Consider the following 18,777-nt stretch of genomic DNA (forward strand, 5'->3'; position numbering starts at 1 on the left):
GCCACGGTTTACCCCATTCTAAGGGGCCAGGCTCCACAAATGTGCTCAGTGGGAAATGAGACTGGGGTGGGGGGTGGTCACTGGAGTCAGGCGCTAACAGGAGTGAAATGTCACAAGATAGCTGGTGGCCTGACAAGTGCAGCAGGAAAGCTGAAGGAAAGGGGACAAAGGAATTATTATTCCCTGGTTGGCCCGCTGCTCAGGGACAAGCACCTCACACAATCCCCAGCACCGCCAAGGCCGTGCTATGTGAAATGCATTTCCATCTGCAGCACATTTAGTATCGCTTGGGTGCTTGTGAGCAACACGGGGTCTCAGCCTCAGCCCAGGTCTGAATCCGTCGACATTTTAGCAAGATGCCGGGTGATTCATAGGCGACAGGACATCTGAGAAGCCCCGTTCTAGGTGGTCGTGTTATTGTTCCCATTCCACAGGAGCCTAAGGCTCGAAGCAGTTAACTACCTCACAAGCTGGCCCCAGCTGGTTCTTCAGAGTCTATGCTCAGTCCCCTGAGGTGCTCCAAGCAAGACTTTTAAGACATTTACTTTCACAGCAAGGGTGCATCGGTAAGTAATGAGATCACCAAGGCAAGATCACAAATATGTAAAATGCTGACCTTGTATCATCAACACAAGATTCAGTTAGGTGCAGGCTACTATTTTTAAAGAAATATGGAATAAATAAAGATAGTTAAGCAAGACAGCAATTAATATTAATTTCCACAATGTTTTAAATATCTTGTTTTCACACAATCAACTAATTTTTCATTCCCTAAAGAGTTTGGTAATAGGATGCTGAGGGGCCTTGAATTTGGCCACCACACTGGGTAGACTTCTCTTCTAGGCACGTGTTTGTGGATGATGGTGATCAGATTGATCAGCGGATGCCCGAGAGGCAGACATCAGAGACCCAGATCCACAGGTTCCTGAAATAAGACAGACATCTGTACCTGGGATTAGGCTGTAAGCTCTCGTTTGATGCTAAGCACCTTGGATGCTTTGCAATGCTTCCTAAGCGGTGCCTTTGGGATTCCGGCAGCAAGGTCCCCTCCCACCCCTCTACTATGTACTGTAACGTCAGGACAAGACCACAGGTCTCTCCGCCTTGAGTTGCGGGCAGAACTGGGAAGCTGAAGAGGTAGCCCACTCCTCAGCATCTATATTTAACAAACTGTTTCTTGATAAGCATTTGGAAGCAGGGAACACACATATTTAGCCGCTATCCTTCACATGACTCTAGGGAACAGAAATCCCTCAGGATACTGCAAGGGAACGGAGTGTGACAAAGGGATATACGATCTACAAAAAAGAAAGCTTGGAGCAACTCTGGCAGCTACTTTCTCTTTCTCTGCACGGGCAGTTTCTGTCTGTCCTGCTTCCTTCCCGGCTCCTCCAGAGGACCCCGCCTCTGTCAGGGCGGCACCTCTCCTCCCTGTGGTTCTGGCTCCATCATTCTCTCAACAGGGTTCTCTGTTTCCAAATGGGTCCCACTTCCTCAGCACTGTACCCCCGGGAAGCTTCTGCCTCAGCCTGATCACAGCTCGGGACACATCCTTTTGGTTTCTTTCCCTGTAACTCCTGCAAAACTCTGTTTTCCAATGCCAAGGGGAGAATCTCATAGGTCCAGCTGGGCTTTCTGAGCCAGAATCATGGCTGCCAAACACCAGTGTGCTGGGCTGCCTTGGGTCAGAGGACAGCCCCCCCTGAGCCACTGAGCCAAGGGTGTGGGGGCTATGTGATGGCATCCCCCACGCACGGGCCCCAGCAGCTAGGGAGATTCCCTCGGAAGAGGGGAAGACATGCACTAGGACTGAAGGCACAGCACGTACTTCAGAATTTCAGTGAGTCCTACAATCTGAGGGAGAAGGAGGCTATTCCAAGATGGTTGACTCCAAACGTACACACGCCCCCGTGCCCCCACTAAAATCCTCAGCCTCCCGGGGCAGAGGTCACCCCTCTTCCCAAAGAGGTTAGAGACAAAGGAGATTGGGTAGGGGCAGATTGGGCACGGGACAGGAAAACAATACAGAACACTTCCTGCGGGCTAAAGTCAGCAATGAATGTAACCCTGAAAAGGGGACGCGCTAACATCACACTTAAGGCACATCTGTTTTCCATGCACACTCACTAGATACTATGGGGACAGGGATGTCTTGTTAAAAGTAACCATTTTCACACGCTGTATTGTGTTTAAAAGTGTGAGATGTTCTGAATTTATGTAAAAACCTCACCAAATTTTTCATCTTTTGGGCCTTTTCTCATCAAAGAATACCGGGTAATAGGAGCACCTGGGTGGCTCCGTTGGCTAAGCATCTGATTCTGGATTTCGGCTCAGGTCATAATCTTATGGTTCCTGAAATCGAGTCCCATGACAGGCTCTGCACTGACAGTGAAGAGCCTGCTTGGGATTCTCTCTCTCTCTCTNTTCAAAAGAAAGAATATTGGGCAATAACGATTTATAAAACTGAAGTAACACCCCAGATTCTGGGTATTCGAAGACTAATGTAGACACACCACCACTCACCCTTTTTTAATACTTCGACGAGTCATAGTAGGAGAAGGGGGTTGGGTCACTTGTGGACTTTCAGAAGGATTTCCAAATCACGCCACAAGTCCCCTGGGCCACCATGGCTAACACTTCTGGGATTCTGACTGACAACAACAAAATCAGACTTGAGTGGCAAGTATTCCTTTATCCAAAAAAAGGTGATCAAAAAGCTTTCAGAACCAATTTGTTATTTTGTTTTTCTAGGGAAACTGAAAAACTGCCAGAGGCACCTAAAAGGAAGCTGCACTTGGTTCCAAAACAGAAGTGATATAATTGCAAGGTCAAGTCCACACAGACATGCAAACTATTTCCTTTGAGCAGGTGTGGAGGAGAGAAAGGGGTGATACTTTTTTTTTTCTTTTTTAAAGAGCCCACGTCTTCCTAAAACCAGTGCCATGACTCACCCACTTCACACCTGAGCTGAGAATGACAACACCCAACGTGTCCTTTTGAACCTGTCTGGCTCAGAGTCAGCTGAAAACTGCTCCATTAACACAGGGCAGATTTTGATGCAAAGGAAATAAAGATGTATAAGTTTATGGGAACGTCTTAAATAACCATTTATAGTCTTGTATGATTTTATTTTACTCGAGAGGAGACAATGTGAAATAATGGATGCAGGGAATAAATCTTATTTACCAGCCCAGGTTTCTCAGTGTCAGCACTGCTGATGTTTTGTGCCGGGTAATTCTCTGCTGCGGGACTGTCCAGCGAGTGCTCTGTCAGCAGCATCCCTGACCTCTACCCCCGAGAAGCCAACGGCACCTTCCTCAGTCATGGCAACCAAAATGGTTCCTTTTCTGAACATGATGTCAGAAAATCAACAGCAGGGAGTTCTTTACCCTGTACACCACTTGCGCTCACTCGGTGGTCGGATTTCTAACTTCCTTAATACGCGAGACACAACAACAGGAGACCACAGTCCCTGAACATTCTGGAAAGTGATGACTTTGAAGTTTATAAAGAAGCATGTCTTGAAGCCCTGGAGACTGCTGGGTCCTATTCAAACATGTCCTCCATCAAAATGATGGCACTGGCATACAAAGGCTGACTTGCCAGGTAAAAAGGTTCGCAAGTCATGTCAACAGATCACACTCCTGTCCGGCTCCTCTCCTATTGTACCTCCCCCAGATGGACACTCTGGAAATCATCCAGGAGGTCCCCAAGTCCAGCACTTTTGGAATGTGGTTCAGGCCGTGGCCAAGGATGTTGTCTCGTCCGAGATCTCCCAGAGCAAAGTGCCTGTGGTCAGCCCCAGCAGGCATTTTTCCCTTCCATGGTAGGTGATGCTGCCCATAGCTAAGAGGGCATGAAGCTCACTGCGCTCCCCGAGGCAGAGAGCACTGCGCTAGCTTCGCATACCGTGTCCCAACAGGCACGGTCACCTGGCACAGGGGTTCTCTGTGCAAGATATCCAGCCCCTGCAGGGCCGTCACTTTCAGAAGCACGTACAGGATGTGAAAGAAGCTGTACCGTGTCACACCCAACAAGAAGCGGCGGGGCTTGCTGTGCAGCCATTGTGCAAACAAGCAGATACAGCCTTTATGAGATACCCACATGCTGAACAGCCAAATCCTTGCATAGTCTTGTTCACTTCTAAGCAGATCCCATTAAGCCCTGGGCACTTGGCTTGATTACTCCCTGGATCAAAGTTAAATTAAATTACCCAACAAGCTTCTTTTCAGACACACACACACAGATGGACTCACCTTCCAGAAGCTATCCACTTTGCCATACACAAGGGACTGGTTCTGTCTTTTGATTTCGTTAATGTGGTGGATGTCGCTGGAGTTAAGATGCTGCTCAACCACAAATCCCAGAAAGCTGTTGTCTGGGGTATGAGCTGATGTGGAAAGGAAAGGACAGGGCAGTTAGGATTTCATCAGCAAGAAGCAGCAACAATCACAAATTTGAGATAAACCATCTTGCACATAATTAGAGGTTTTCATTTTATCCTGTTCTGTGTCTTAACCTGGGAAGAGGGAGGCAGGGGATTGCCTACTCCCACGTATTCCTAGCAGAACATGAGAATTCTCTCCAGGGGGGATGAACCTGAACCAAATGCTGAACCAAATCCTGCCTTTTTCTCCCTCCACCCCCACCCATAAAATACATCTGTCTGCAAAGCATTCTGCTGTGTGCGCTCCTCCTTCCTATTTCCTTCGCACAAAGCCCGCTATCTCCTGGCAGAAATGCTGCCATCCTAGCTTTGCCAACAAAGGGCCAGAACAGAACTGAGTCAAGGGTTCTCATTTGGGTGAGGTCACTGTTGGGAGCCCCAATACCATGTGATCTGATGCCAGCTGGATAAAAGGTGAGCTGGGGGCCAAACCAATCGACGCCTCCCCTAAGAATTACTCACTAATGGGAGATGTCATTATGGAGTTACACTGAAGAGATGGAGGAAATGAAGACAGAAAGCAAGGTGACAACTCACTGGGATGTAAGCCACCCTGAGAAGCCAACCACAAGGAGCAGTGTCTCGTCTACCAGGCAGATGATTCTGGAAGAGGAAGGCATCTCCCTCTGGATCGCTCATCATGTGAGTTCTAAAACTTCTCTAGTGCAACATGTGACCCAGCAGGGAAGCAACCCCACACCTCCCTCTGACACTGGTGTCTTGTGCCTATAAGTTGAAGAGGAATTTCACCGGAAGGCAACAATCGCAAAACAATTCTCTGTAGTTGAAAGAGGGACCCTCCTCTGTTACACATTCATTCTGCCCAGAGAAATGTGTTTTTCCAGAGATGACCCTGCAGAGGTCCATAATATTAAATAAGGCAACTGCTCTGCTTGACTCTGACCTGAATAGAGCAGCTATAAATACCCTAAATGGAGAGATACTTGATATTAAGACAAATCCACACGTTGCGAGGTACATATGGCTTCAATCACACTCCTTCCCCAGGGAGGGGGTAGGAACATAGAGCAAGTCTTACTCTGTGGTGTCCTCAGGCTGCAGGAGTTCTGGACCAGGCAGGAAACCTGCACAGAAACCCTTTAAGATGGGCTGGTGAAGGGGTAGGCTTGTGCAAAGACCCAGGAACCTAAAGCCCCAGGCCTCAGTCTCCTTCGGCCCGTGCACAGACGAATGAGGGAACGCCAGCGGAAAGCCGTGAACTGTGGACATGAACGAGCTGCATAAATACTGTTATCACCATCTAGTCTCCCAGGCTCCTGCCTAATGGGGGTGACAGAATGAGGAGATAATAGGGTTGTGACTGGGGAGTTGTGTTCGGTCTGGCCAATCTGTTATTTCATTTCTGTGTTCTTGAACAAGTGCCCAGAGGCGATGGCGACGGCTGCAGTTGGCTGCAAAGTAAATGAGTGAATAAATTCTACTGCCAACAAGGGGCCATGGTTGCCTTTTCTTTCTCTGTGAGGAGCTGGTGGTGAGGGGCGTTGAAGGAGCATGAGGGAGGGGAAGAGGGCCGCCCCGCATTCGACAGGTTAAGAACGCAGCATAAGGGGCGCCTGGGTGGCTCAGCCGGTTAAGCAGCCGACTTCAGCTCAGGTCATGATCTCACGGTTTGTGGGTTCGAGCCCCGCGTCGGGCTCTGTGCTGACAGCTTGGAGCCTGGAGCCTGTTTCAGACTCTGTGTCTCCTCTCTCTGCCCCTCCCCTGCTCATGCTCTATCTCTCTGTCTTTCAAAAATAAACATGAAGAAAAAAAAAAAAAGAACGCAGCTGAAAACATCTCTCCGCAGAACCTCTGGTTAACTGAAAATTCTGAGATAAAAACTGTTTCAACTTTGAGACTGTGTTTTCTACCTTCAGAAAACATACACGGTGACTAAGACTCCATGCTTTACATATTTATTTCTGAAATTCAGTTATCTAGTCCCTATATGGGCACTTCATAAAAAAGGAGAATTTTGAATCCATCATCTAAAACAACTTAAAAGGTGAAAAAATATACTAAGGTAGAATCAAAAACAAAATCATCAAAGCCCCCCCACCCAAAGAAGAGTAATTCATACATTTATGTATTTTTGCATCAGAGATTCCAGTAACTTATGGCTTGAACAGTGAGGGTGAGAGGAAGCAAATAATCTATTTAAAAAACTTGTGAGAAACGGTGGGCTCTTACTGCTTTACAACTCTAATTTGGTATTAAATCAATTTTGACATTGTACGAACAATTACAGATACATGCTCTTCTCTGAGTTTCCACGCAAACACTTTATTTCCACTCTCTCTGGTCTTGGGGTGTTAGTTGGGGATAGGCAGCTTGGAAGCTCCAGTAAGGACCATGGAGAAGACTCAAGGAGAAATGGCTGCGCTTATCGACAGCATGGCCACATTTCACTGGCACTGGTCAGACCTTCCAGGAGGCTTCCCAGGGAATGCCGAACCTGCCACAGGACAGCGGGTGAGGGGGCCAGGAAGGGTCACACAGCTGCAACATGCCCAACAGGTGACTGAGAAGTAGCCACAGACTCTGATGTGGCTCCCTTCCAGGGAGCTCCAGCTGCTGGGTACCTGACTGGTGACATCATCCCCGTGGCCCCTGGTCTCAATACACGTCTTCCTAAAATCCGTTAATAATAAATCAAAAATCACAAGAGAGGCTGAAGCTCTCTGAAATGACCTTTCTGTGGAGACCCAACTTCATCCCAAGCTTTGTCGTTTGTTCTGCCTTAAGATGGGAATAGAGAACTTATCTGTGGCAGGAGGGTTTCAGAGAGAAGGTATTTACAATGTCAAGGTCAATTTTTAAAATTTCATCATAAATGGGATACAGGAAACCCTGTACTTCTGGAAATGACTCCATCCCAGGTGATGATCACTCCGACCCAGGTGATGAACAAATGTGACTTTGTCTTAAATGGCTAACATTTGAGTTCTATGTGCAGTGTTCTGTGCTTTACAGTGACTGTTTCATTTCATGTTATGACAATCTTTTAATGTGTTTGTACACATGAGAAAATGGGGGGAGATACTTAAACTACCCAAGTCTGCACACAAGGAAATGGCACGTCAGGATTCAGAGCCACACCAGCTGGTCTCAGAGCTTAAACTCCTTAAAGCATTTTAACATACAGCCTCGTGGTCCAAATACTCTATAGTTTCTGGGCTCTGTCTATAGTGGTATACATGCTTCTGAGGAAAATAATGCTGTAAGGCAGACCAAATACGCATGAAAAGACCCAAGGAAAAAATATGTATATAAGATTACCTTAGTTCCGTGAGTAACTTCTGATACATATTTGTGGGAAAAGCTGATTTTTTACATGTGACAAACAGAAGGGGATTTGTTAAACATTAACAGTGGCCTTGAAATAATCCAGGGCAAGTTTTTTTTTGTTTTTTTTTTTTTTAAAGGAAAAGCATTATTTTAAGTACTCTAGAAGCACCTATTTACAAATGATTACAAATCAGCCTGATGAGATGGCAGAGCAGATTACAGCGATGATTTCTTCTAAGAACTGTGGGTGGGTTAGCTTGAATAATTCATTCAACAACAATCATTTTAGAGCACTCTTTCTAAAAAACCGGGTGAAATGCTAGGTGTTGAGAGAGGACAACACCAAGATGAGTTTCTGCCCTCACAGAGTTTACCAACTACTTAATAAATGAGGCATTTATTTCTACCAAGCGGTAATAAATAACGTCCTCATTTCAAATTTAATTCAAAAACTTTATTTGGTCAGGGGCTCAGTCGGTTATAGCACCCAATTGTTGATTTCAGCTCAAGTCATAATCTCCTCGTTCGTTGGATTGAGCCCCACACTGGGCTCTGTGCTGACATCTGTTTTGGGACTCTGTTTAGGATTCTCTCTCTCTCTCTCTCTCTCTCTCTCTCTCCCTNTCTCTGAAGTCCCTGTCTCCTCACCACTAAGTTCTCAGCACTTGCACTAAAATGTGCAAATATTCATTTTAAAAGTTGTCATGCTGGCCTTTAACCGCAGCTGGTGCTACTGCGTTGGGGAGCAGGTCGCCAAGAGCAGAAACCACAGAGCCAGCCTGGGCTCCTCCCTCAGCCCTTACCAAGTCCTGATGTTCACTTGCTCACAAATCTCAACCCTCTTCCTCCTCTACACCGTTCTTAGCTCTGACCTCCATTCTTGTTGAGACTTCTGTAATACAGAAGTTTTTTTTTTTTGCCTCAATGAAATAACTATTTATCTAGGTTTTCCTGATTGTACTGGAAACATATCCTCTATGTAAAACTTTCTACTGTAAACCATAGAAAAAGATGTAAGAAAAAAAAGATATTAGCCATCACCTTACCACCTCAAAATAAGTGCCATTAGTGGATTTTTTTCCCTACACGTATGATTTTTTTTTTTTATCCTAAAATCACAACTGGATCCTACTATTCCGACTCTTACTCACTTACAAATGTACCACAGGCATCTTTGTGGGTTAATACCTACAGCTCATCACTGATTGTTAAATTAGTATTTCAGAGCCTGAACCCTTTCCATCAGCTGGGATGCCCCATGGTTCTGGTCTGCCAGTATCACTTTATAGAACCACGCTTCCCCTAAGCCATGCAATTCTGTTTTATTTAGGTGGTTGGAGTGGTGCCAGTCCTGACCCCTTGGCTGTCCCCACTCCCCACTCCTCTAAGGAGAGGCACAGAGTACAGAAGACTCTACTTGATCACAGCTCATTCAAAAGATGAGTGTGTGATCCAAGTGCCACCTATCACAGCTGCTCCAAGACAAGTCAGCTACTTCTGCTAACAATCACCAAGGAGACAGGGTGGAAGTCTAGAGCTACAGAGGTCACCTGTGCACCCACGTCAGAATGAAGCCAGTCAATCCAGAGAAAGGCAAAGCCAAGATAGGTAGAAAATAAAGATATTCTCCAAGCCCAAATCCAGCTCAACCTAAAGCTGGTTTCAACAATTCCCAGGAACAAGAGCCAACAAACCCTTGTGACCAAGTCAACAAGACAGAAATCCAGACGAATACATCCTACAAGATGTTTAGGATGTTTCCAATTCTTAACTATTGAAATCAACTAGTACTGTAGATGATCATACTCTTGTAACTTTTTATTTCTTTTTAGAGGGCGGGAAGGGAATGCACAAGAAAGCAGGTCAGAAGAGGCAGAGCAGGAGAGTGGAAGACAGAGAATCTTAAGCAGGCTCCACACTCAGCATGGAGACCAATGTGGGGCTCAACCCCACGACCCTGGGATCATGACCTGATCCAAAATCAAGAGTCAGACACTCAACTGACTTAGCCACTTGGCACCCCTTGCTCTTCTAACTTCTGCAGTGGATTTCTGAGTGGTCTCCGTACCACCAGCCTTGCCCTTCCTCTGTCCCTGCTCCCGACTTCAGCACATGCTCTGTGATAACACAGCTTCTTTGCAACAAACATCTAATGTGGGAGTTTCGGGCTAAAAATCTTCACTGCCTTCTAAATGAACACAGGCCAGCCTACCTGTCATCCCAGCTTCATTCCAGGTCACCCTCTGATACTTCTGCTCTATAAGGACCTACTTGGGGTTTGCAATGCATGTTTTCCATCTTCTCTTGTGCTGGCACGTGTCTGGCATGTGTCTCGCCTCCTCCTCCCCTAAAGGCTCAGCTCCCTCTGCCTCCTGGTTGAGGGATTCCCTAACTTCCTGACCCTGAGATAAGTAGCCCTCCACTTAGACCAGGAAGAGTCAAAGCTCCCTTCACACATTATTATCTCCCACGACAGATTAAATACTCCTTGAGGCTGAACCAGGTCTTACACCGATTCTCAGAACAGAGGAGAGACTGAGCAAGTATCTTTTGCCTGCATGACTAAGTCAATGGGGGAATGCTTAGTTAACTGGTGTGATGGACTCTTGTAGGCTGACCTACATTACCAAGCAGCAGAGGCCATACCTAAGCTATTCCCAGCATCAGGCTCTTCGCACAAAAGCTCCAAAACTGAAGCCTGTTCTTTGTGGGATTAACCATTAGCCAAGGCAGCTCATCACTCTACTCCAGAACCTAGTTCATGCCTACTAAGTGACAGGTGTTCAGTAAATATTTATTTGATCGATAAACTAACCTATCTTTTAATCTAGGTCAGAGAGTGGAAGGTGGGAAGAAGGGGAACAGATCAGTGATGCATGGTTGTAAAATTCTAACATCACAGGTTTCTCAGTACTGTCAACTCATTCAAACAGCAGCATGTTTGTTGAGTACTTACTATGAGCCACAAGACAACTTTGGAAGAGTTGAGAATATTTCAGTGAATAAAACAAGCATGAATGAAGGTCCCTTCAATGAGCTCACATTCATCTGGGATGACAAAGAGTGAAGTAATGCAACGTCACAGATGAGAAAAGAAAAACAACTGGTTTGGTGACCCATGTTAAGTCTAGTTAATGACATGCTGAACATCTATGGGTTAAGTTTTCTTTTACGCATCAAAAAAAATAAATGCAGATGATGAATGGAGAGAAGGGAGACTTATGGATTGATAGGTCCCAGAATAAGTAAAGGAAAACTGTTAATTGTGGAGTCTAGACTGTGGGTTTCTATTGTACATTTCTTTCACCCTTTTGGTATATTTGAAAACTTTGTTAACAAAGAGGGTGAGGATATTGGCTGCCATTCACGATGTTGGTGCTGATTCTGATGAGGTAGCCAAACGACAGAAAAAACTTTACAGTCACATCACCCAAGAAGTTATCTGGTCTTAAAAAACTACACAGCTAGTGATGCTATACTTCAAATTTTACCAAAACTGATTTTTTTCAAATGGTGGTGATGATGAGCTCAGAGAGAGAGAGAAAGAAAGAAAGAGAGAGGGAGAGGGAGAGGGAGAGAGAGAGAGAGAGAGGAGAGGTCAGGATGCAAGCTAGGGAAACTATTATGTACAGCTGGGCTGAAATGATGGGCACTTGAACTGTTGACAAAGGCACAGGAGAGTAAATTTCTCAAGTGTCAAAAAGCAATTTAGGAGGGAATGATCTCCTCAGAAGAACATCGCTCCCGAAGGCTGAGACGCAGATAAAGGAACTGTAAGGCTGAACCTATCACTCACTGGTCTGCACAGAAATAAAAAGCAAGAGTCTTCCTGATCGAAGTCAAAGGCCAAAAGGCAGTTTGAATCACAAACAATTCCTTGGCTTGTCAGGCCCTAAAAATAAAATTATACACAGAAGCAACTGATCTCAGCTGAAGCCAACAGGTTTTATCATTTGCACGAAGGCTAAGTGGCCCGTTTCTCTAAGTCCTGTTTTGTCAGGCAGAACTTTTCATCTACAAGACACTCTATCAACCCAATCATGCAAATAAACATGACTGTGATACCCAAATTCAGGGAGAAATTCAGAGTTAGAATGTCAGTGACAACCAGAGTATGATGTGAACTCTAAAAATCCCAACCGTGTGAACAAATTCCATGGAAAGACACAAGAAAGCAACTTGAAGCCACTGGCTGTAAGAAGCTTCTGTAATTTTTTTGTACACTTTTTTGGGGGGCTCTCATTGGCATGTGATATTACATTAGTTTCAGGTGTTCAGCACAGCTTCAACAGAGAAGCTTCTGTAATTTTAGGTTTGCATAACACGTCTCACTCTTCCTTACCTTGTTACATGAACTAAAATAAAACAGGCATTATTGTTCAATTTAATTTAGCCCAATTGAGATTTTCTAAATGCCTAGCAGAAGCCAGGTATTTCTTCAAGGTGTGGGGAGTTTCATCAATGAACCAGACAGACAAAATTCTATTATAGGTCTCAGATTCCAGGGTAGGAAAAAAGAAAATAAAAGTAAGTAAAGCATAAATTCTGCCTGGTAATACAGTAATACATAAGTGTTGCCTGGTAATCTGTGGAAAACAAAGCACGGAAGGGGCACAAGAAATGGGGCAAAAAAGAAGTGGTATTTAAAAGAGGGAGACTCAGGGTTGGTCTAACTGCAATGACATTTGAGTTAAAAGCCTGAAGAAAGAGACGTAGAAGCCTAAGGGAACAATGTTCGGAAGATGGACTAGCCAGTGCAAAGGTCCAGGGGTAGGAGCATGCCTGGTCCATCTAAGAAACAGCTAGGGGGCTACAGAGCAGTGAGCAAGAAGACATGGAGTAAGAGATGAGGCCAGACAGCTACTGGTGCCTTGAGGCCACTGGGATGACTGGTCTTTCCCTACAGGGAGATGCCATGACTTTGTGAGCATCTCAGGGGCATGATCTAACTTACGTTTTCATTAGGGCCATCCTGCAGTTGTGGAAAATGGAGTCTTTCTGTTCTTTAGTCACTTATTCAACAATTACTTATCACCAGTGATGTCTACCGCCTGAGGTGTGGAGGACTGAGCAGTGAGCATGCTCCTGGGACTCACAAGGTGGGGGTGGAGCTGGAACACAGGTGCAAGAATCACAGACCAGCGGTGCCTGGCTCGGGGCCGGAAGGTTTTCCAGAGGACAGGAAGCCTCCCTGAAGGATAAGCAACGGTGTGTGCGTCGGGGGTGAGGGCTAGGGGCTTCCAGACCCAAGAACGCCTACACAGTGGCCTGCGTGTCAGAGACAACGTGACTGCCTGCGAGACGCGTAAAGCCAAGAGGACGCGAACAGCATGAGACGGGCCAGGTGGTGTAAAGAAAGGAGAGCGGTGGAGGCAACGTGGGAAGGCTCTCAACTGACAGCTCCAGGACCCCAGCCCGCTCTTCACTCAACTCCATGACAGTTCCCCGTCTTTTGTGCCCTGAATGTCCACACATACGGAGAAACGCGGAGTACTCCCCAGCCCGGACTGCCAGGGCACGGTGTGAACCTGGTGTCTTCAGATGGTGAATGACACCTGAAATGGTGCAGGCTCTCAAAACATGAATTCACGAATTTATTAAAAAGAAACCAATACAGGGGCGCCTGGGTGGCTCAGTCAGTTAAGCGTCCGACTTCAGCTCAGGTCATGATCTCACGATTTGTGGGTTCGAGCCCCGCATCGGGCTCTGTGCTGACAGCTAGCTCAGAGCCTGAAGCCTGCTTCAGATTCTGTGTCTCTGTCTCTCTCGGACCCTCCTCTGCTCATGCTGTCTCTATCTCTCTCTCAAAAATAAATAAAATATTAAAAAAAAAAAAAAAGAAACCAGTACAAACAACCTTTATCTAGAGAACGGGAAACGTTCTATGAGGGTGACATGAACGGTGAGGTGGCTCGGCAGACAGCTGGCTGTTACTGAAACTTTCCAATGACGCGATGCCAATGTAAGTCTGGGGCAAACTTGCCTGGGACCAGGGGTGAAGAATCTGGAATCTGGTCATCTCTGCTACTGCTACTTTCAGCTACAGTCTCCGGGGAAGGGGAGGAAGAAACAGCAATCACATAAAGATGTTTCACCACTGATGTTCTTACATAAGCCAGACCAAGCTGTGGAAGAAGGTGTCAGGCAGGTAATGTGAGCTAGCCAAGTACGGGATAACTCCAGGTGTAAGGTGTCAGTGTCAGGGCTTTATTTTCTCTTGGAAAAGGGATGGGCAAATGGCTTGCATTCATTTACCGAGGTACAGCACACCTTGTTGGGAATCAAGAAAAATAAAAGAGACTGCCTTTAAGAGTTAAGGAAAAGCAGTACATACATTGGACCACAGGCTGCCGACCGAAATAATGCCTAAATATAGGGTCAAGCCAAGTCTCCATCAAGCCCAGAAAAAGCAGCAGTTAATTTTCAATAAGAAACAACAAAAGTTTCCCCAAATAGGTACAAATTAGGAGCTAGTCACCGGATGGACTATAAAACAGCCTTGGAAATCATGATTTTAAAAGTAGAGTCTTTAAAAATATTATGATCTCTTAAGTGAAGAGGCAAAAAAAAAAGGAGATATAGAATTTTATTATGTATTTACACCTATGTAAAAATATACCCATGAAAAATAAAATAATGCTTATATCAGGGTATGGGGGGGGCTTTTTCCATCAGGGAAGGCTTTTTCTGTTTTTGTAATTGGGTTACATTTCTCTTCAATTTGATTGGGATGACAGAGGAAGTCTTTTAGAGTTTTCAAGGAAAAAAATACAATTTTGTTGTCAGGGTGATTTGAAGGAAGCAAGAGTGGGGAGGCGTCTAGCGGGGGACCTTCAGAGACCAGCAGGCTGTCTGGGGGGACCGGGGCCAGCATCCAGGGAGGGGCATGGAGTGGGGGAGAGAAAGGTGAAGTGAGGGCGTTGTGATCTTTGATCAGGGATCGTCCAATTGAAGCTGAGCTCTGCAGACCTGGCTGTGGGGCAAGAGATGGCCTTAGTGCCCAGCCCATGGGCCACCTGGAGTGTGGACAACAGGTAAATGCACACTTGAGGGGCCTGTCGTGAGCGAGGAACAACCCAACTTTGCAGCTTCTTGGAAAAAATCATCACTCAGTTCATGTTGCCAAAAGGACTCTGTGTTGTCTGAGCACTCGGTTGGTCCGCGTAGAAGCCACTTAGGGAGGTGTCCGAAACGTTCTATGCTGACGCGCACAAAAATGCCTGAATGCAAACCGAATACACAAAGAGAACAGTCCCTGTGAAATTCTGAGATCGGGGGCAGAACAGTAAAGAAAAATCAGGTTTTTCAACTTGTAAAAACTCCACCAATTAGGGAGGAGATGAGTTAGAGCACAAATAGAATCCGCTTTAAAGTAAGAAGCGTGCTCTGAATGTTTACAAGCAAACGCGCTCTGGTCAGGACACCCTCACATCACTGATTCTCCAGGCATGTCACCAACGGCACCTTTTTGTTCCTTTATCCTCCCACTGGGCCCTTTCTGCCCGGCATCCCCAGCCTCGCTCTGCACTCCACACGTGCCCAGACACTGCTCAATCTGGTCACACGACAGCTGGATTGAAAGCCAACAGAGTTCTACGAGTGCAACACTATTTCTGTGGAGCCACACTTTCCATTTTGCACCTCACCAGCAGAGCACGAGCTAGTGCACCTGTAATACACGCGTGATATACATCCACTACACAAGTCTACTGTCAACCCACACCATAAACCCATTAAAAAAAATAAACAATACATAAATAGAGCTTGACACTTCCTCATGTTCAAATCAAGTCTTCCCCTTCACTAGAACAGCCATATTTATCCGGAAGGTAAGGGAATGGAAGATTCTGTGGGGATGGCTAGGCTAGATGGGATCCACCCTTTTGTCATACAGAAAGGAAGGGACCCCCTCTCGAGGATGCACTCAAGTTCTCTCTGGGTAGTCTTTGGTAGCCACTATTTTATGTCAGTTCTCCAGCCCAGACACATCACAATATGATAAAGGTCTCAAACTGCTTAATTTCCCTCCTCATGCCCCTATTTCCTCCACTTAAGAGAGCGTCATCCATGAGAAAGCTTGTCATTAACCTGTGATGTGATGGCTGAAGCAACCTCAGACCCTTGCCTTGTTCAGCTGTCTCTTTAGGAGTTCCAAAATGATGACATTTTTAAATTTATTTAGAAGAATTTTTCTAATGCTAATTTATTTTTGAGATAGAGACAGAGAGCACAAGTGGGAGAGCGGCAGAGAGAGAAGGAGACACAGAATCCGAATCAGGCTCCAGGCTCTGAGCTATAAGCACAGAGCCCAGCACAGGACTTGAACTTGTAAACCATGAGATCATGACCTGAACCAAAGTTGGACACTTAACTGACTAACCTACCCAGGAGCCCTGATTTATGTTTGTTTATTTATTTAGTGAGAGACAGAGTGCAAGCAGGGGAGGGGCAGAGAGAGAGGGAGACGGAGAATCCAAGCAGGCTCTATGCTCTCGGTGTGGAGGCAGATGAGGGGCTCGACCTGAGCGGAAATCAAGAGTCAGACGCTTAACTGAATGAGTTACGCAGGCGCCCCCCAAATGCTGATTTTCTAATTCTTTATTCCTTTGGCATTTATTAGCTGTGATTTCTTCATGATTAACAATTTTCTTTCATCAGCTTTTTGATTATCTTCAAGTACAATTTGTCCTAGAAATGCAGGATCAAAGCCAGATTCTTCCCCTGTATTTTTCAGAGGAATGAAGCGGTGCCCTAGTGATGTTCGAAGGGGACCAGTTTATTCTGTGGGTTTTCTCATTTGTAGGATCATCCTGGGCTCAAGAAGTGTTTGTTACTGGTCTGACTACAGTCCTCTGCAGCTGTTCTTCCTTGTGATTCCAAACTACTCCATCTTTGATTCCTACATCCTTCTGACCCCACCCCGGTTTCCTCGCTTTATGGCATGTCAGCATGTCCCATGATGAACGGTTCCTGTGCTGGACCTGGGATCAGCTATTTCTATGAGGAGGTTCTTGTAGTAGGAAAGGTATTTAAGGGTTTCCAGTCTGAGCACCTACGATACTCCTTGCTACTGGATTGTTTTTACTCTTGATCCTTTGCAAAGTACAGAGCTAGGAAACATGTCCTTTTTAAAGGGAAAAAATAGGTATATATTGGTATTTCCTACTTAAGCTGAAGATTATACAGTCTTTACTTAAATTCTTTAAATATTCCCCCTGATCTCGTATCCTGAAAATCTTGGCTCTTAGAGCATACCTGTAATAGTTTCAGATAACAATGTAAGTATTTCCCATTATGAATGTATGGTCCAAAGACTGAGCTTTAAAAGTCACTTGAAGTAATTATTTTCTCTGTGTGGGACATTCACACTCATCTGATAGACAGAACACTGGGCCTGTTTCAGTTTTTCAATCTGTTTTCAGTTTTTGGTGGATGATTTCTTCTTTTTTAAATTATTTAAAACATTTACATGCTTGAAAAGTCAAAATAAGGTACATTAAAGAGACAGCTACTCTTCTCTCCCTAATCCCGCACACCTTTCCTCCAGGGGACATCATTTTCATCAGCTCGTTATTTTTCCTTGCATTACGTCTTTCAAAAATACAGGCAAATTCATACATGCTAATGTATGCACACACTGCCTTCTTACACAGAAGGGAATAGGTTGACAAGCAGCTTTGCATTTTGGTTTTATCACCTATAAAGTATCATCTCCCCAGAGCAGTGGGGACTACCCTCACTGTTTTTTAAGTTTATTTATTTATTTTGAGAGAGAGAGAGCAAGCAGGGGTGGGGCAGAGAGAGGGAGAGAGAATCCCAAGCAGGTTCCTGTCAATTGAGAGCTGGATGTGGGGCTCCAACTCATGAACCATGAGATCATGATCTGAGCCGAAATCAAGAACCAGAGGCCTAACCGACTGAACCACCCAGGCATCCCATCTGTCCTCACTGTTCTGTACAGTTTCACAGTGCTTCCCTCTATCAATGGACCATGTCATTGGCTCAGTCCCCTATTATGAACATCTGGGTTACCTCCAGGCTTTGCCTGTTACAAATAGTGCCGCAATAAATGACCTGTGCACACACCATTTTTAATTTTTGCTCACTTATCCCCTGGGATAGACTCTTAGATATGACCTGCTCAGTCAAAGGAAAGATGTATTGGTAGTTTTGGTAGACTGTGACAACTAGAGTCCCCCAGTTAGTACCAGGCTCACTAGCAGGGCAGGAAAAGACAGACCCTCACCACTGGAATGGCTATGCTTCCAACTTTTGGATTCTGGTCAACTTGATGGCTGGGACATGGTGTCTTGGGGCAGTTAAAACATGCATTTCTCCTTATGGTGAGCGAGGGTAAAGTGTTTTCAAATGTCTGGGGCAAGAAGCTTCTTTTTCCTCCAAACAAGTGATGGTCTTTGTCCATTTTCCTGTCGGATCATACAACTTTTTCTTCAGTTTTTAGAAGCTCTTTATATATTAAAGAATACCAACCCTCCAAGGTAGAATTTGCTTATGTTTTTACCATTCAGGTTCTTTTTATTTTTTTTTAAAGGTCATGAAATGTATCCATTTTCCTCTTGATTCTGAGGAAATTCTGAGTCACTTAGGAAATTCAGCCCCTTCCCAGGTTAATAGGAATTAATCTGTTTTCATTTTAGTTACATTTTAAGCAGTGAATTTCTTTCAACTCAGTCAACCAACACTGCTGAAATTCTCCATTCATGGAGAACAAAATAGGTAGTTAGGAATCTGAATTTCAACTTTCTAAAAGAGAACTTTATACTTTCTGGAACACTTCCTATTTCTATTTCCTAACACCCAACACCATCTTGCAGAGGGCATATACATAGCCTATCTTCGGGCAATTCTGGACATTTTAGACTAACATTTTTCATTTGCTGAAAATCACCAAATCACTTCTTACGTTATTTTTTACCACCTCATCCCAGGCCCTCAAAGTCAGACAACAAAGTCAAACCAAAGGCTAAGTCCAATCATGCCTTACTGTGCTGACCAGCCATCCAACACCCAACATGCCGTAT

General features: G+C 45.1%; 1 protein-coding gene across 8 annotated transcripts in view; it reads right to left on the bottom strand.

The window, feature by feature from the left end:
* Nucleotides 1–18,777, bottom strand: part of MGAT5 (alpha-1,6-mannosylglycoprotein 6-beta-N-acetylglucosaminyltransferase) — a 327,080-nt gene that overhangs the window by 81,159 nt on the left and 227,144 nt on the right. For all 8 annotated transcript variants that reach the window (XM_077747860.1, XM_077747857.1, XM_077747859.1 and 5 more), the window contains one exon: nt 4,257–4,390. In XM_077747860.1, the coding sequence (XP_077603986.1) occupies nt 4,257–4,390 (134 nt within the window). The remainder of the gene's footprint in view (nt 1–4,256; nt 4,391–18,777) is intronic.

This window comes from Crocuta crocuta, unplaced genomic scaffold, assembly GCF_008692635.1.
Source record: "Crocuta crocuta isolate KB4526 unplaced genomic scaffold, BGI_CrCroc_1.0 scaffold427, whole genome shotgun sequence".
Lineage (NCBI taxonomy): Eukaryota > Metazoa > Chordata > Mammalia > Carnivora > Hyaenidae > Crocuta > Crocuta crocuta.